Raw genomic sequence first — 20,205 nt, forward strand, 5'->3', positions numbered from 1 at the left:
TGAGTGGCAGTCGAGGGTGCTCAGCAGCTTTCAGAATCAGATTTGTTTTTCTCTTTCAAGTAATGCTGTACAGATGGTTTGCAGCTATGGTGTGAAGTACGATCTAAGATTGGTGTCAGTCAGTAAAACTACAGGAGGAGTGAACCTTGCTTACTTGATAAGAGAAAGAAAAATAAGCAACCAGTCAAAAACAAGGTTTTTGAATAAAGCAGAGTAAAACTAGAACTGGTTGGAAAAACTTAGATGGAGCCATTTTCCATCAGAGAATGCAATTCCAGTGAAAACAAAATGCTGCATGAAATTCTTTAGGAAAAAATAGTTTAGAAAAAACCCTCACTTTGAAATGATTTTTTGTTTAGAATTTTTTATTTAGTATTATATTATGTATTGTAATATAATATACAATAAAAAGTCAAAATCTAAACAAAATGGTTCATTTTTGTACATAAAAATGTTGTGACTGATCCAAAACAAATTTGGGAGCAATTTTCTTTCAGAGAATTTTGAAATTTTCAAGTTTTACTTAGATGTGGAATGAAGCCAAATTTTGAAATCTCAAAATCCTTTCAAAACAGAACTATCATCCACTGCCCACAATTCTAAGTCAAACCTTTTCAATTTTATGAAGGTGGTTTCCAATTAGCTGAATTTAAAAAAAATATTCATTATTGATTTAACAAATTATAAAATCAGGATAATAAAAGACAAACATACACATCTAGACCATACTTTAAAACTTCACACTTCTGATTTACTTAACATAGTTTTGGTATTGTTTCAGGATTCCATAAATATGAGGCAGAATAAGAAAACACCAAGGAGATGTTATCTAAACCAGAGATTTTAAGGGTTACCTCTGTACAAAAACAAATATATACAATGTAAATACATATGCACAACACACATAATGCAAACAATTAAATTTACAACATACATGAAGTAATTGTCATGGTCATTTATCTAATGTTAATATGCAACATTGCACTAATTCTATGTGCAACATTTCATAGAGATATATAAAATTCAGAACACCCAATTTAAACAGAAGTAATATTAATCCAATTTAACAGTGCGGCTTTTATAGCCACAACTGCATTAAAAGTGGCTGTGGAGGTGCACTGTCTCAGCTGCAGTTGCCAATCAAATGCTGTCTATGGAGTACTCCGTCTTGTAAAATGCCTTTCTTTGTGCAGGGAGAATGTGCTCAGCAAATAATATACTCCTGCAGCATACAATGCCCCCAGCATTAGCTCTAAAGTTGAAGGGGAAGAAGAGGGCCTGCTTTCCCAGTCACGCCCCCTTTTGGGGGCACAGTGCCTCAGGTCACACTAGCCTACCTCTCTCATGAACGCTTGAGGAACAAAAACACCAGTGTTCTGGATACCTTTGAAGTGGGTGCGTGAGAGAAAGGAAAAAATTCCCTGTGCTCTCTATTACCCAGATGCATCAATGTAATCGGGACTTGAAAAAACGTACCCAACACCCGCTAGCCTGAGAAATAAGCCTACTCGCCAAGAACCAAAAATAGCTGAGCAGCCACACCCCTCGTAACCAACACCCCCTCCCTTCAGTTAAAAGGAATACAATCATATAACATTTAGATACTTGGCCCTTCTACACAGGGAAATTGATCAGAATAGCTATTGAGGAATAACCAATTGTGGTGAATTGTGAGCACACTAATATTAATTCAGAATCAAGTGATTTTTATTCTGGAATACAGTGTCCACACTGGGAGTTATTCTAGAATTGCTATTCCGACTGTTAGTTAATGCTCCTGAGTGCACACTCCCTGCATTTGCCTGAGTTGGTGCTCCACAGGCAGTATGCATCTGGCAACTGCAGCTGAGTCAATGCATCTCAATGTGCTCTGTTAATAAAGGGGAGGGGAGAACAAGGGAAACAGAGGGGGGAAAATAAAGAAACTGAGGAAAGAGGAAGAAGTGGGGAAAGAAGAAAACCCTAGCCACCTAGGGTGGTTGGGTCCCTACTCGCCCAGTGCTCCCCTCCTGGTTAGTTCCCTGCTGGTGCCCTGGTATTCTATTCCACTGTGCTTCCCTCCCCTCTGCTGCCCAATCCACTCGCTGTTCTGCTCGCTCTCTCATTTATCTGCTATTCTCCAATGCTCACGAAGCTCCTTAGCTCTTTCCCACACAAAGCAGCACATACTGCAAATCTGGATAAAGAGGAGGTAGAACTGTAAGGTATTGAGGTATCTGACCATGAACTGTAACAGAACTGTTCCTCCAGCCATTAGAACATAGGCATTCAGGGTGCTGCGTAATTCATTTAGATGTCTCAACTGGTTTTCAAGCCCTGAATCCCAAAGCTGTCACAATCTGTTTCTGAAAACCATTAGCAACTAATCACAGGAGGACACTAGATCTTTCTCAAATATAAGTGACCTCAATATGCAAATGCTATTATCTTAATTATTTTCCTATGTGATTTCTAGAGGAACTGTATTCTATATAAAGCCCCATTTAGGTTTCCACTTATTTTGAAACCTGATCATTGGAGAGGGTAAGTAATTCAAGAACTTTTGCCAACTTCAATTCATTCTGGTGAGGGAAGGCAAGGGTCTTGTCTTCACTGGGTGAGAGGGAGTCACTGGCAAGGCCCTCCAACAGTATGGATACCACAGGGAACATGAAGTTTGTGAATTCCATCTCTACTAAGGTCTGGGCTCCTCCTTCCCCTAGAGAGCAAGCTTTTGACTTGTCTATGGCAGACAGCTGTGACCTCTGTCACCCTGCATGTCCCTGGCATGTAAACTCCTACAGTTGTGGTAACCGCATATCTATCCTAAATCTCACAATATGACAACACTCCTAAATTTCATATCTTGGATGTTTTTATGGAATTGTTGTGAATGGAACTGCTTTAGGCAAAGAGTTGTAAAAGGCTGTATTTTTCCAGTGCTACTGCGTGGTCTTAAAGATGACAGGCATATTTTATGAAGCAATGGAAATCTAAAGACAGGTGCACTTTTTGGAAATGCTACTGTATAATTAACAAGAGTAAACTAAGTCCAGATAGATCAATTTTCAGTTACTGATGCCATAAAGATGGAGGTTTTCAAGGCTATGACTGTGCCGATTACCAGTTATTCTATGAGTGATGACATAGGAGCAGAACTGCATGGATGATCCTGCACATCTGTAGATTTTAGCATTTGAGGGTGTTTTGTTTTGATTTATTTTTTCTTTTAAAGTGAAACATTTACTTTCAAAAGCTAACATTTGTGTCTTTTGAGTAAACTACAATGATCCCTTAAAGGTTTTCCTCCCTTAAATAAAGGTGCACATTTATGATTAACTTCTTTACACAAGTTAATCTGTTTTTAGCTGGGAATTTCCTTAAGGATCTTAAGAACACTAAACATTACTCAGTGACTAGCATCCCTGTAGAACTTGAAAGCTGCACTGTGGACATTGATATTCATAACTCTTGATCCTGGGACAGTCCCTTAATTGTTGAAAAGAACATTGGGATCTGCATGCAGATCCCAAACTGATTCCTGTTTTTTACAGTAGTCTTATAGTAATTAATATAGACTATATTTCTTTATTATGTTTTAGTACTGGATTATCTTCTGAACAATATCTCAAAACTAAATTCTTGTTTTCTTATTTTTTAAATATTAAGCCACATTCCACTGTGAAATAAAAGATCTAGACATGAAATGCCATTAGCCAGGAAATACAAATGTATTATCGGAGAAGGTCAGATGCCTCTAGATTTGATCACTGACAAAATATCTAATTTCACAGTTGAAGGGGGGTCTGGATTTTTTTGAGTTTACTTTATTTGACCAAATAAGGTTTTTAATCAGAGTATAACATATTTAACCTTTTGACATTTGTAGCAGTAACATACCAAAAACAGTTAAATTTTGGGGTAATAACCATTTTAATAATTTGCATTCCTACTGAGTTCTCTCCAAGGCTTCTCTGTGTAGCCAATGGGGGAAACCTTTGTGATACTGAAGGGAAGGACTATGCAGAGAGACAGCCGTCTCTGCAGACTGGCCTTTACTTTGTCAGACTTGGTCCACAGGGTTGGGAGGCCCTGACTGCCACCTGCTCTGCAGCCCTCTAACTCTCAAATCGCACTAGAGGGGACAATTTCTTGACAATTCTATAGTTCAACACAGAGGAGTTTTCAGTCCCTTTTGGTCCTCTCCCCAGGAGGTGGCAATCTGGATCTATATTTTTAGGAGTATACCTGGGTTCTTAGCACCTTGTAATTTTTGCATAATAGAAAAAAAATGTATTATTTCAGAGAAACAGATGCAATAAAAACCAACCTTCAGATTAATAAAAACAGTTGATTCTTATTACACAAATACATTACAACTGAAATATTTTCAATCCAGCTGTAAAAAATTTAATTTTAAAAAGTGTCTGTTGGTGGGAGAGAGCAGATTTAACATCTGGGCCCTTATGGAGGTTAGGGTGTTTTCCTCCTACAATGGCAAGTATAGTGCATGAAAATACCGGGGAATATAGCTCATAATAACAAGTAACCTCTGCCTTGCCATGAAGGTATTACTTCCTCCCTTTCTCCTTAAGAGTGAGATGTAATTTAGTTTTATGATACTTTAGTTTTGGTTCTTTACTCTGAAGTGACAAATAAGATTGACAAGTCTAAACTGACTGAGACATGGGTTTGAGCTCTAGCTAAGCAAAGATGACAGATGAGAAACTGTAGAACTCAGATGGAAACATCAGAGCCGTTTTCTTGCATAGCCTGTATTCAATCAAATGGTTTGTCTTATGTGTCAATTATTACAGATTTAAAATATTAAACATGAAAGACATTGACTCCATAAATCCTGTGAAACTAAGCAGGGTATAAAAAATAACGTTACGGCATTCTGATGTGAACGCCTTACTGACAGTTTTTCAGAAATAAAGTTTTATTCTTAACAGGTTTTGCAGTCTTGAACAAATAATGTGGTATAGCCAAGGGAACTGCCATGTTTTTCTCATTGTTTAGATGGTCTCTTCTTATTTTATGTATGACACAGACAGACAAGAACACATCTCTATCTCTGATTAGCACTAATGGGTCAATCTTTCTCCTGTTGAAGTCTAGGAGATCTTTGTCATTGATTTCACTGGAATCAGAATCAGGTCCTAAGGTCTATTCCACCTCCTATGTGTAGGAGTTCTGGGGGATTTTTATGTTGCCAAACAATATCAGACAAACATATTGCCAAACAAAGGGTAAAAACTGAGCTAAAAAACACAAGCCTCATTGTTTGCTCAGATTATCTTTTGATAATAAATCCATGGTACACCCACATCTTGAATACTGCATGCAGACGTGGTCACCCCATCTCAAAAAAGATATACTGGAATTGGAAAAGGTTCAGAAAAGGGCAACAAAAATTATTAGAGAGTATGGAATGGCTTCTGTATGAGGAGGGATTAATAAGACTGGGACTTTTCAGTTTGGAAAAGAGATCATTAAGGGGGGATATGATTGAGGTCTACAAAATCATGACTGGTATGGAGAAAGTAAATAAGGAAGTATTATTTACTCCTTCTCATAACACAAGAACTAGGGGTCACCAAATGAAATTAATAGGCAACAGGTTTAAAACAAACAAAAGGAACTATTTTTTCACACAATACATAGTCGGTCTGTGGAACTCTTTGCCAGAGGATGTTGTAAAGACCAAGTCTATAACAGGGTTCAAAAAAGAACTAGATAAGTTCATAGAGGATAGGTCCATCAATGGCTATTCATCAGGATGGGCAGGGATGGTGTCCCTAGCCTCCGATTGCCAGGAGCAGAGAATGGGTGACAGGGGATGGATCATTTGATGATACCTGTTCTATTAATTTCCTTTGGGGCACCTGGCATTGACCATTGTAGGAAGACAGGCTACTGGGCTAGATGGACCTTTGGACTGATCCAGTATGGCCGCTCTTATGTTCTTATGATGCCTGTCTCAGACTGTCATGAACTGTTCCTATAGCAGGAAGATTTTCAGTTGGTCATGGGAAAGAGGAGATCATTTTTCCATTGAGATGTTAAACAGTTGCTCATAATGACAAACTCTGTACTGTATGTGCTGTTGGATGATTATGGTCCTACTCTTGGGAAAGCTGCAGTTTTTAACTGAAGATTCTGTGACTTGTCATAGGAGCAAGTAAACCCCTGTGAAGAGGCAGAGGGTGATGGGAAGGAAGCTAGCTGCTCATGCCTCCGCAATCATTTTGGTATGACCTATTTGTCATATGGTACCCTGATTACTACTTATACGGAGGGCTCTGCTACGGCAGTGTAAAAGGAGCTCAAAAGTGGTTGTAAACATAGTCTCACTTCAAGGCCCCTTTTCACTGCCAGAGTTATCTAATTGAGCCTCAGTGTAAACAGGAACCAGACTCTGTATGTGTAGCGGCTCCCTTAGACCCATCGTTATTTTAATACACTTTCTATTGGGCACAATAATTATAAATTCTTACCTGACAATATTGAATATAACACTACACCATTGTTTCCAAAATCAAGGTCCTTTGCAAACACAGTGGTGACAAGTGTACCTTCTGGCTGTCCTTCCAAAACCTGCCATCAAACAATGTGTTTACAGGAGCACTTTACATATTATAAAGGACATTAATGCGTCATAATTGAATTCATACACCACAAAACAGTTAACTTCAGTACTTATATAGTAGGAGCACTTTCCATTCTAGAAATGGCTACAGTCAGTGGAAATAAGCTACATTTCAGAGATACTGCTAAATTAATACATTTCTAGCAAATCTCCAATAAAGTTCATTTGTCCGCATGTCTTTTCTCTACAGAAATCATTAATATCTCCTGTTTCTGAGAGCATAAGTAAAACATGAGATGCAAAATTTAAAGAAAATACCAGTACAATCTTCAGCTCCTAATGGTCCTGAAACAGTTCAAGTCCAACTGTTCATACATTCACATTGCCCATATGATACATGAAGCCAAATCTTGAATGCCTTACCCAATTTTTGCCCTATGATATTTAATACCATAATAAAAAGCAACTAATACATTAGAAGTAATTTTCTTTAAAAAGTTGTTTATTTGATACTGACCCTAAAATGTCAGGCTGTTAATTGAATCTGAATACGCTGTTCATTTAGGTCATGCTAGGGGAAACAGGCAATGTAACTTTCACGTGGAATAAAAGACATGTCTTACTGAGAGAATACACTTGATTTAATAATGTCCATGTAGCATTCAGAGCACGTGTATTTCACAACACTGTGGTGTGTGAACTGAGCTTTGGAAGGAAGTCTCATTTACAATTCAAGCTTTTTGCCACAAGATGGTGCTCAAAACAAATCCTGCACTCCTATGATTGACCAGATTAGAAATCACTGAAATAGTTACTACAAACCTTGAAGGTTACTTCTTTTCCAGATGGAATCTGAGGGAAGTAAGGCTGATTATCATTGAGGTCAGCAACTAAGATATATGCAGTTGTTGTGGCATTACGCCGGGGAGCACCGTGGTCAGTTACTAGTACGATCAATCGATGGTGAGTTTGCTGCTCGTGGTCTAATGCAACCCAGTTTATAATTTCACCTGTTGGACCAAAAAACAAACAAAAAAAATTTAAAAAAGGGCGAAAAGGCACTGAATTAGTGTATTCATTGTATTAGTGAAATCTTAATAGACTGTATAAAATTCATAGAAATATGCAGAGTTTAAACCAACCACTTGCGTCATTTGATATACCTACTACAGTATAGAGAGTATTATCCCAGTTTACTAAACTTCATTCCACAAAAACACCTAGTTAATCGAAGTTTACTTATATACCCCCAGGGTCATACTACACTCTTCACTGCACTCTGGATCCCAGAAACTCGCACAATGAAACAACATTAGCCAACTGTGCAGGCTGGCTATTTTAAAGGAGAAATCTGACCCTCTCTTCATTGTATCCCAGATTGAGAACCTGAAGTGCAGACTTTACCTGCTGACCTTATCTTCACTGTGCTTCAGGGTTAGGAAACTCAACACAGAGTCTCTCTCATGATCAGCAAACCTAATCTTCACCGTACTCTGAGGCTGGAGATCCCAGTGGTCAAATTTAATACAAGCTTCCGGACAGCTGCTCAAGTGCACTCACATTTATCTGAGGATTTTGAGTGTTCCTATTTTTCAGACAGATGGACTTATATTACACATTTTAAGACCTTCTCTGTTACTTGTCTCCCTCTCTCTGTTTACCTTTAAACTTTCATAAGCTTATTATACAAGACTTTACTTTGAAACAGTAGTTTTATTTTGAGATGTCACATTTCCAAAGTACCTAGAAGGGCCCTTTGACCCCTGGGTATACACCATTTTACGTGGTGGAATCTCACATTGCAGATGTGTCTTGCAAAAGCAATCTCTTGCTAGTCAGTACCTGTGTTTCTTAAAGGCTTCCCTTCTGCATGACTTTCAGTATTTTATTCTACACTACGAAAACATACTGGAGATAATGGTTATCACTGAGAACATTTTGGGATTCATTTTACAGTGCATAACTTTTCTGAGACAATTTTCTTTTTGCAACACTACTGATATCTTCAATTCACAGTTTTAACATATACTATTCAAGATTTTCACAAATGTGCTCCCTTTAAAATGTCACTATTCCTTTCATTCTTGTTTCTCGCTGATCATTTCTTTTCAACCTTACTTGACCACTAGACAATTAGGAATTTTTCATATGATTTATTGAAGCTATTATTTAATACTCCCAAATTTTCTAAGGTCAAACACAAACTTATGAATGAGTAAGCAAAGAAAAGCTATGACTGAGTTGAGAGTGAAAAAACAAACCCTCTAGGTTATCCTATTCTTCATTGATTATTCCATCCCAACTTTTTGAGGCTCTGAATTATGCATATTAATTATGCGTACGCCCACCCAAGAGAGACATGACAGTTCCTGGACTTCACACATTACATTAATTCCTTTAGAGGAATACTTTTTTTAAAAGAAATAACGGGGAGATTACAACTCATAACATGCTACCTGTGTTGGAATTAATCTTGAAAAACTTTCCATCTGACAAGAGGAAATAGGAAAGCTGTCCATTTCTTCCTGAGTCTCTGTCAACTGCTGTGATGGTACCAACCACACCTCGGGGAACTGGACTTTCCTCAATTTCAAAAAAATAAAGATCACGCATGAACATTGGGGAATTGTCATTTTCATCCAGGACATTAACCATTACTGATGTACTCGCATTTTGCCCTGAGCTGTCCTCTGGGCTGCTGACAAAGGCTCTAAAATTGTACATCTGTGTAAATTCATAGTTCAGATACTTCCGGAGGTAAATCCAGCCGGTGACAGGGTCAATTCCAAATGCAGCAGAATCTGTGCTAGGCTCCAGGGAGTATACCATCTGTGAGGCAGTGTGCTGTGGAACTTGTGTGTGGGCTTGTACTTGTAGAATTTTGGCATCCAGTGAAGAAGTCTCACTGACTTCCACTTGATACACCAAGTTTTCAAAAGTCAAGGTGGTGCCCATCTTTTGCTCTTCAACAATCACTGTCAGCATTATCAGAGAACTCAGTGGAGGAGTTCCGTAATCTTCAGCAGTTATGTGCAGAGCATATTCATGCTGCTTATCTGTGAACAGAGTCCTGGTGAGATATACCACCCCAAGGCTTGGATCAATGGTAAATGCATTTGACTGCCTGTTTGCAATAGTATATTTGATTACCCCATTTAGCCCACTGTCTTTATCTTCTGCATGAGCAATGTACAGAGCTGTGCCAGGTACTGTACTATGAGATATAGTTATCTTATCAGATTCTGTAAGAAATACTGGAGGATTGTCATTGACATCAATCACAGATATATTGACCTGGGTGCTACTGTAGACAGGGGAGCTGCCCAACTGCGACTGGACAGTAAGCACAATGAGAGACTGAGTTTCATGGTCCAGCTGCTTTTTGGTGAGAATGATTCCAAACTGAGGGTCAATAGAGAATCTTCCATAAGGATCACCAGAGGAAATTTTGTAAGAGATCACTTCTAAAGAATCTACAAGTGGGAACAAAAACAACCGATGTAAAAAAAATAAGCAACTGATAATATGAGTGCTTAATACAATACACTAAAGAACATCTGTGAAGAATATGCTGCAATGTTGTTAGAATCAGCTGAAAAAATGAAATCCCCTTTACAGATGTTTTTCTTTCCTGAGCTCTTTATGTTTCCTTGCTCATGTCCCTGGAGCCCTTCAATAAAATGAATACTATACAGGCTGCATTTGACTGCATCTATTTTGTCCATTTATGAGATGTTTGATTTTCACCTCCCTGGTATGATAAACCTTTATAGAGAAAATGTCATTGCTCTCTCATTTTCTTCTCGTTATATAAAATCTAGTGAAAACCTCCAATAATTATGCCATTTTTAACAGAACAATTTCACTATAAGCTGAGATTCACTACAGCAAGAACTGAGATACATGGCAATACATTAAAAGAATTGCATTTCATTGAGTTTTTCTCTAAATGTACTTTTACTACGTCCAAGATCATTAAATATTCCACTACAGCTTAATATTCTTTCCCATCCTTTTCCACAGGACCATAGAACATTAGCAGAGCCACTCCCCGGGCACTACTTTAGCCCTGGCAGGACACCTGCGGCCAATACACTGTCCTTCCTTGGGGGAGAAAGGCGGTGGATTGATGTACTCACAAATCTATCCAAAGCCCTTGCCCCTGCTTCCTTATATGTAGAACTCCATCACCAACATGGTATTTGGATTCCTTTTGCGAGATTCCCAAATCCTGTCTCCACAATGATCTGCAGAAGAGCCACACCAGAGCTGCCCAGTTAGGGTCTTCTGCAGCTATAAAGAATGTAGCAGGATTTGAGCCTTTTCCTCTAAGAAAATAAAGAATAAAATAGATTTAGAAAAACGTTATAAGATCACCAGGATTTCGCCATTTAATTTGGGAAAACATTTTTTGAGGCAACAAGTTGTCTAGATTCCCTCAAAGAGTTGCACCTTACTATTACTCTAATACAGGGATTTGTTAACTTTTTCAGTGTGGACCAATTAGGGTGGAAGCAGTACCCCATGTGACCTACCAGCTCACCACAGACCACCAAGAAGTGCTCCATGGACCACAGTTTGGGAATCTATGTTCTAAAGGCATACAAAGTGGATCCAGTTGTAAACTTAAGCATACTTCTTGTATATAGTATTGTAATGGTGAACTGTTCTTTTTACAGCCCGGTTATTCCTGTTGTGGAGAGAAGCCTGGCAGGCAGGTGCAGGGAATCATCTGACCCAGCTGGCCAGCATCAGGTGACTGGGTCTGATGATTACAAGGCAGGAATATAAATGAGGGTCTCAATTCTCAGAAGGAACCTCCAGGAGAGAGTTGGGAAAACACTCTTGTAACTGCAGTGGATGACTACGAGGGGGTGAGAGGCTCCGCAAATTCACCTATGCTGGGTGGAGGCGCTGACTACTAAGATGCCAAAGGGTCCCACAGACTATGTTAGAAACAGGACTATTATTTTGCTTTCTCACTCGACATTTCCTTTTTTGTGTGTTGGACAATACAGAGATCACTGAGGCAAGGACTATGAACTGATCTTGGTGCGGCTGATTTTTTCCACAGGCGGATGATTGAGTCCACCAGCTTACGAGCATATTTGACACATTTTAAAAAATGATGAGCTAAAAGAGAGAGATCTTTTTCATATGTTTCTGTACCAGTTACAATTAGAACGTGTTGTAATCTGTCTGAATGCAATCTAAGAGGACAACTTACTTAAAGGCTCTCTGGCTTTTACAGTTCCAACAGGGCTGCCTTCAAGGACATCTTCAGGAACAGAAAAGGTATACCGTGACCTCTCAAATATAGCTGGTGCCAAAGTGGTCTGGAGGATGTTTACTGTGACAGATGCATTAACAACAGAGGTAAGGCCACCTCCATCCCGTGCAGAAACAGTCAAGAACATCATGGTATGATCCAAATGACTGAGAGTTGATATCAAGTAAATAATTCCTGAAAATACAGAAAAAATTAATAATGAAGACACTGAGTTCATGGAATCCTACACCAAGTTTTAGCAAAACATAAAACAGTCTCAGAGTGCACCCCAAAAGTGGGAGAAGGGTGGAACTTAAATATGGCAGGAAGCAGACTGTTACATATTCCCTTATTGCGATTTCATAAATAGCAATGTAGATGCATTTGAAGTAACCATGCCAAATTCTGCTTTCAGTTACACTGGCATAAATCCAGAACAACTTCTGTGATTTCAGTGGAGTAACTCTGAACTTACAGCAGTACCAAGGAGAAGACCAGAGTTTGACCAATAACAACACTAACAACTCTGGAAGTCAATTAGGGAAAAAATAACTTTATTAATGGTAAGAGATTAATTCCACTTCACTATCAGGAAAGTTCATTCCACTTCAGAATGGCAACGACAGTCTATTCCCAAAACTTCCCAAACAAATACAAGTTAAAGCCACAAAACACAAGTCTGTGGGACCTGTGGTGGACATCATGACAGCAATCACTTACTGGCTGATCATAGCTTAAGGGAAGGGCATCCTTAACTAGCAATTTATGAGATCTGTTGAACTGGCAAAATGTTACCAATTTACTCTTTTGCTTAAAGCAAAAGAAATAACTGCTATAATTTCTGCCTCTTTGAAAGGGCAATGCAATGCCTTGTCCATAGCAGCTATCTTTGGGAGCACCACTCCTCAAAACAAATGCATTTTCAGCATTTAACTCAGATGAATGGGATCAATATCTCTAAATGTATTTTATTCTGACTTCTTGAATAATTAGATGTATGATGTTTTTGTTAATTCTCATATAGTCTACATATAACTACAGAAACAACCTTGAACTTTAGCACCACTTCCAATGTAAAAGGCAGTAGCATGGGCATAGACTCTTCTTTTGGGCTCCATGCTCCCTCCTTACACAGTCAAAACTCCTCTTGGTTTTAAAGGGGGCTTTGATGAGTCAAGAGTTCAGAATCTCAGTAATAATGGTTATATTTAAATATAACTTTCTCTAAGATGTTCATATAGGACTAGAGTGATTCTCCAAAATCAATACTTGTAATTCTTCCATAAGATTTAATATTGGCCACTTGTCCGTTTCAAGAACAATCAGGATTTCTGAATTAAGAAGCAACAACAAAAATAAACTGATTAACCCTTAAAGTGCACAGAGGTCTATAGTGTACATGAAGTGAATGGAAATACCAAAAGATCCAGGGAAGTGCACTCTACAGTATAGTATAATAGAGCAAGAAAGTACATCAGGACATGTTTGCTGCATCATAAATTGCATGCAGGTACATTGTGAGGCACAAGACCAAATATCAAGTGGCTTTGAACATCTGAGACATGGAATAATGGCACAGTAATTATGTTTTAGAATGCTTTAGTGCTGTTGATATGGATAGCTGGTTTTAATATTTAAAATGTTTTAAATGTATATATCGTGTGTTATATATCATATTCTGTACATATTCTGCCTTGATTATTGGTTTTAGTGGTATTCAATATAACTGATGAAACTCAGAAAAAGTCACAAGTCTATTTCAGTTCAACTCTGATTCTCATTTACATCTAAGGCCCTTTAAGACCCCTTTATTCTGCTGGAGCAATACAGTGTAAATGAGATTCAGCCCCTTTTTAGTCAAGCAACAGAGTTCCTCCAAAGTCATCTGAGAATTTGTTTTCACACATAACTGAATGAAGGATGGGAGATATCAAATGCACATGGCATCCTGCTTTGACGCTGGCTGTTTAAATGATAGTTGGCCAATTTTAGTTATTTATTTTGGGACATTTTAGAGTTTCTTCCCTTATCCCCTTTTTGGGGGCATTCTACTTTACTTCAATATCTTCCTTATTTTTCTTCTGTCACAGTTAATTTAAAAGTCTACATTAGGAGCAAGAGATGATCACAGGCAAGGGGGAAACCTATAAACCTAGCACATATCAATATCCAGATTATGCTGTTTAAAAGATGTCTGCCTACAATGAACGCACATCAACAGAACCAAAAACAAATTCCTATCTTTAGTCGATGTATAATACATTATTTGATAAAACGACTTGGTTAAAAATTATTTTCCTCCCATCTAACTCTCTTTCTCTTCGCCTTCCTCTTGTCTCTTTTGTCCTCCTTCTTCTTTGTGTTTTTAATCTCTTTCTTCCTTTTCCACCAACATGACCATTATATTTACAGCTGTGGAGAAGGCAGTCTCACTTCTGCTACATGGACACTGATTTGGTAGCACTCACTCCAGTTTCTATATAAAGCTGCACTTTGATTTTTCTCTCTTCCCCATCACTCTGTCACTTTGAGATTCTAAGGAGGAAGCAAAAGTGTGCTGTTTATTCATGAGACTATGTGTCCTCCTTTTTCCTCTCATGTTTTGAGAATGACTGATCAATGGGTAGAAGGAAACCCATTTCTGCCTGTCTGTCCTTAAATAAGTACAATTTTGAACAAGAAAATTGATAGTCAAATTTAAGATTTTTTAGGACATTGTTCATTGAGATTAAATATGAGGCTTTGTCTACACTACAAAATTAGGTCGAATTTATAGAAGTCGGTTTTGTAAAAAGCGTTTTTATACAGTCGATTGTGTGTGTCCCCACACAAATGCTCTAAGTGCATGTAGTCGACGGAGTGTGTCCACAGTACTGAGCCAACCATCGACTTTCGGAGCGTTGCACCATGGGTAGCTATCCCACAGTTCCCGCAGTCTCCACCACCCATTTGAATTCTGGGTAGAAATCCCAGTGCCTGATGGGGCTAGAACATTGTCCCGGGTGGTTCTGGGTACATATCATCAGGCCCCCCTTTCCTCCCTCCCTCCGTGAAAGCAAGGGCAGACAATCGTTTTGTGCCTTTTTTCTTGAGTTACCTGTGCAGACGCCATACCACGGCAATCATGGAGCCTGCTCAGCTAACCGTCACTGAATGTCTCCTGGGTGCTGGCAGACGTGGTACTGCATTGCTATACAGCAATAGTTTACTGCCTTTTGGCAGCAGATACTGCAGTATGACTGGTAGCCGTCGTCGACATAGTCTAGGGTGCTCTTTTAACTGACCTCGATGAGGTCGGGGCACCTGGGCAAACATGGGAGTGACTTAGCCAGGTCATTTCCCTTTTAAGTTTCGTCACAAAGTTCCATGGAAGTGCCCTTACGCATCTGAACTTTGTGACTTGCTTTCCCCTGCCCTGAAGTGCAAGAATACCAAGATGAGAGCAGCCCTCACAGTTCACAAGCGAGTGGCAATAGCCCTGTGGAAGCTTGTAATGCCAGACAGCTACCGGTCAGTCGGTAATAATTTGGAGTGGGCAAATCTACTGTGGGGGTTGCTGTGATGCAAGTAGCCAACACAATCACTGAGCTGCTGCTATCAAAGGTACTGACTCTGAGAAATGTGCAGGTCATAGTGGATAGCTTTGCTGCAATGGGATTCCCTAACTGTGGTGGGGCTACAGACAGAATGCATATCCCTATCTTGGGACCGGACCACCAGGGCAGCCAGTACATAAACCACAAGGGGTACTTTTCAATGGTGCTGAAAGCACTGGTGGATCACAAGGGACGTTTCACCAAAATCAACGTGGGATGGCCGGGAAAGGTTCATGACGCTCGCGTCTTCAAGAACTCTGGTCTATTCAAACGGCTACAGGAAGGGATTTACTTCCCAGACCAGAAAGTAACTGTTGGGGATGTTGAAATGCCTATAGTTATCCTTGGGGACCCAGCCTACCCCTTAATGCCCTGGCTCATGAAGCCGTACACAGGCACCTTGGACAGTAGTCAGGAGCTGTTCAACTATAGGCTAAGCAAGTGCAGAATGGTGGTAGAGTGTGCGTTTGGACATTTAAAGGGTCGCTGGTGCAGTTTATGACTCGCTCAGACCTCAGCGAAACCAATATTCCCATTGTTATTGCTGCTTGTTTTGTGCTCCACAGTCTCTGAGAGAGTAAGGGGGAGATGTTTACGGCGGGGTGGGAGGCTGATGCAAATTGCCTGGCCGCTGAATACATGCAGCCAGACACCAGGGCAGTTAGAAGAGCACAGCAGGAAGCGGTGCACATCAGAGAAGCTTTGAAAACCAGTTTCATGACTGGCCAGGGTACTGTGTGACACTTCTGTTTGTTTCTCCTTGATGAAAACCCACCCCCTTGGTTGACTAATTCCCTGTAAGCCACCCGCCCTCCCGCCTTTGATCACAGCTTGCTTGCAAAAGAAATAAAGTCACTGTCGTTTAAAAAACATGTATTCTTTATTAATTTGTTATAAAAATAGGGAGATAACTCACAAGGTAGCCCGGGTGGGGTGTGGGAGGAGGGTAAGAGGGAAGGAAAAGGCCACTTTAAAACTTGTTGAATGCCAGCCTTCTGTTGCTTGGGCTGTCCACTGGGGTGGAGTGGTTGGGTGCCCGGAGCCTCCCACACCGCGTTCTTGGGCGTCTGGGTGAGGAGGCTATGGAACTTGGGGAGGAGGGAGCGTGGTTAAGCAGGGGATGCAGCGGCAGTCTGTGATCTTGCTGCCGTTCATGAACCCTCACCAGACACCGGAGCATGTCCATTTGATCCCGCAGTATCCCCAGCATTTCCTCATGCCTCCTCTGATCTTCCTGCCACCACCTCTCCTCACGTTCATCGGCTACTGTCCTGTACTCTGCTATTGTGTCCCTCTACACAGCTCTGTCAGTGCCGGACTGCATGAGCTCAGAGAACATTTCATCGCGCATGCGTTTTTTTCGCCGCCTTATCTGAGATAGCCTCTGGGACAGAGGAGGGAGGCTTGAAACATTTGCAGTTACTGGAGGAAAAAAAGGGAGTGAAGTATTTAAAAAGATACATTTTACAGAACAATGGCTATACTCTTTCACAGTGAACAACACTATTCACATTGCATAGCACATGTGATTTTCGTACAAGGTTGCATTTTGCATCTTATATTGAGTGCCTGCGGCTTTGGTGTTAGAGATCACACACTCAGGGCTGGGCAACAGAATTCGGCTTGCAGGCAGCCATGGTAAGCCATAGTCTTTCGGCTTCTGCAACCTTCATAACAGCAGCCCCCTCCTTTCCCATACCAAGCAAAGCCCGTTGAGTTGGCCATTTACTGCTGCAGTTTTCCTGTTAATGTGCAGCAGCAGAAACCAAACTAACCCCCTCCCCCCATCCAATTCTCTGGGATGATCGCTTTTCCCCTCCCCCCACCACCTGGCTGGTATCAGGGAAGATCCCTGCCAGCCAAACGCAAACAGCTCAGAGCTAATGGCCGCCCCTCCCACTGCATGGCTAATTGTGGGGAGGATTTATTTTCAGCCACAGGCAAACAGCCCAGTAGGAATGGCCACCTCTGAATGTCCCCTTAATCAAATTCCCCTATTTCAACCAGGTTACCATGAACGATATCACTCTCCTGAGAATAACACAGAGAGATAAAGAACGGATGTTGCTTGAATGCCAGCAAACACCGGGACCATGCACTGCCAGGCTTTGTCATGCAATGATATCAGATTATTTGCTACTAGCATGGCACGGTAAAGTGTCCTACCATGGAGGATGGAATAAGGCTGCTCTCCCCAGAAACCTTCTGCAAAGGCTTTTAGAGTACCTCCAGGACAGCTTCAGGGAGACGTCCCTGGAGGATTTCCGCTCCATCCCCAGCCATGTTAACAGACTTTTCCAGTAGCAATACCGGCCACGAATGCATCCCAAGTCCTCAGGGCTACTTAATCATTAAAAAATGCTTGCTTTTATAACATGTATTATATTTAAAAAGGTACACTCACCAGAGGTCCCTTCTCTGGCTTTGTTGGGTTGGGAGGGTATTTCAGTCAGGGCGATAAAAAGATCCTGGCTGTCGGGGAGAATGGTGTACTGTGTGCTCTCCCCAAGCTTGTCCTCCTCCTCGTCATCTTCCCCATCTGCAAAATCCTCAGCCAGGGCGGAGAGTATCCCATCCTCGGAGTCCACGGACAGGGGTGGGGTAGTGGTGGCGGCCCCCCTTAGAACTGCATGCAGCTCAGCGTAGAAGCGGCATGTCTGGGGCTCTGTCCCGGAGCGTCCGTTTGATTCTTTGATTTTCTGGTACGCTTGTCTGAGCTCCTTAAGTTTCACGCGGCACTGTGTTGCGTCCCTGATGTAGCCTCTGTCCCTCATGGCCTCGGAGATTTTTTGAAATGTTTTGGCATTTCGCCTTTTGGAATGTAGTTCTGATAGCACGGATTCCTCTCCCCATACAGCGATCAGATCCAGTACCTCCCATTCGGTCCATGCTGGAGCTCTTTTTCGATTCTGAGACTGCATGGTCACCTGTGCTGATGAGCTCTGCATGGTCACCTGTGCTGATGAGCTCGCCTGGCCAAACAGGAAATGAGATTCAAAAGTTCCCGGGGCTTTTCCTGTACACCTGGCCAGTGCATCCGAGTTCAGAGTGCTGTCCAGAGCAGTCACAATGGTGCACTGTGGGATAGCTCCCGGAGACCAATACCTTCGAATTGCGTCCACACTAACCCTAATTCGAAATGGTGATGTCAATTTCAGCGCTAATCCCCTCGTTGGAGAGGAGTACAGAAATCGGTTTTAAGAGCCCTTTATGTCGAAAAAATGGCTTCGTTGTGTGGACGGGTGCAGGATTAATTCGGATTTAACACTGCTAAAGCCGACAAACTCGTAGAGTAACCCAGGCCTGAGTTTATTAAGGAAAGTCTGTTAAATGCCAGAGTAGTAGTAATTGTATAAAGTTTCTCAAATGACTCAACCAATGTAGCAGAGTAAATGTGGAGAGAGTTCTATATATGAATAGACTTCTACGAGGAAGATGCCCCAAGGCCCTTTGGGGAAACCAGTGGAGGCAAGACCACCTCTGGCAATTCAGTAAAACGTATTTTTTGAAGCTAAGCACTGTCTTAATCATTTTCTGACTCACAAGACAGATCTATTAGGAATGATATCAGGAGGTCAAGACTGACACTGTCTCAATCTGGTGGTGCTCTTCATCAAATAGAGTGGAAATTATATTAAAGTCACACCACTTTAGGAGGATTAAATATAACATATTTGCTTGAAAAGGAGCATCAAACTGAATCACTAATTTGGAACAATGCGTTCTTAAGTAGAAGGATGGAAAATACCTAAAATTGCTATAAATATTCAAATTTACATTGAGTGAACTTTCCAATTATACTGTTAGTACATTATAATAACAAACTGTCTCTTGACATAATTAAAATATATTCTAAAGAGTGCTCAAAATTAAGGAAGAATGTTTTCTACTAGTAACAGAAGACACTTATTCCAGTGCGACAAACCACAGCACAATTCAGCAAAGATACAGATGGATTCAGAATCTATTGTTGCTCAGTTTCTAACCCATTACCAGATGCCATTTCTAAGAAGCAGCCGCCTTCTCTGTTGACTTCTTTTTTGCCTTCCGACCATGACTGTATTTTACAATTAGTGAGACAGCTCAGCAAAATGTTATTTCAGGGACATAAAACATTTGGCATTTCCTGAAGTAATTTGAGCAACTGTAGCTTGAAAGAAAAGGTCTTTATCTTTTTGTTTCGAGAGGGTAAATGTATAAACATGGATTTTAAATTTTTCTAACATTGTCACTGTCAGCTCACATGGAATGATCAAGTGTATATATTTTACAATTTTGACCAACTCACTACTGGGTGTTTTTGTGTGGAATAAGCCAATGAATAGTTAAAAAGTCGATTTCATTTTTTTAGATACAGTTAGATGTAAGTGAAGAGTGAAAAGGTTCTGGAGAAAGTGTTAAATTTTGAAATTTCTGCTCTTTAAGGAATAAATTGTGACTTTAGGACATCCCTGAGCAAAGAGTGGTATGTAAGTTGCTCTACCCCAGGAACAATGAAAGGATTTTGTGAGAGAAATGCCTCACAATCAGAATGTCTCCTCTGCTGATCTATACCAGCAGCAAATTATAGCACACCTCATGCCAACTCAACTGTACTGGCCAGAAGACAGAGGAGATGACGTCCAGGTTCTGCCCATTCCCTAGTCTCCTCCTCTCCCTCAGCTGCTCCTGGGGAAGGAGAAGTAAACGGGTATACAGTGTTCACTTACTTCTATTCACCTGGACCACAGGTCTGGGTAACACATACAAGGATGCTTCAAGGCAGGTGG

The 20,205-nt window shown here is 40.6% G+C and overlaps 1 protein-coding gene across 1 annotated transcript in view; it reads right to left on the reverse strand.

The window, feature by feature from the left end:
• The window catches only part of DCHS2 (dachsous cadherin-related 2), a 220,853-nt gene that overhangs the window by 59,059 nt on the left and 141,589 nt on the right, over nucleotides 1-20,205 (reverse strand). Inside the window, exons 4-7 of the mRNA XM_074951108.1 lie at nucleotides 11,799-12,035; nucleotides 9,028-10,044; nucleotides 7,394-7,581; nucleotides 6,480-6,579 (exon numbers count right to left, since the gene is read on the reverse strand). Of these exons, the coding sequence (XP_074807209.1) occupies nucleotides 6,480-6,579; nucleotides 7,394-7,581; nucleotides 9,028-10,044; nucleotides 11,799-12,035 (1,542 nt within the window). The remainder of the gene's footprint in view (nucleotides 1-6,479; nucleotides 6,580-7,393; nucleotides 7,582-9,027; nucleotides 10,045-11,798; nucleotides 12,036-20,205) is intronic.

This window comes from Natator depressus, chromosome 4, assembly GCF_965152275.1.
Source record: "Natator depressus isolate rNatDep1 chromosome 4, rNatDep2.hap1, whole genome shotgun sequence".
Taxonomy (NCBI): Eukaryota; Metazoa; Chordata; order Testudines; family Cheloniidae; genus Natator; species Natator depressus.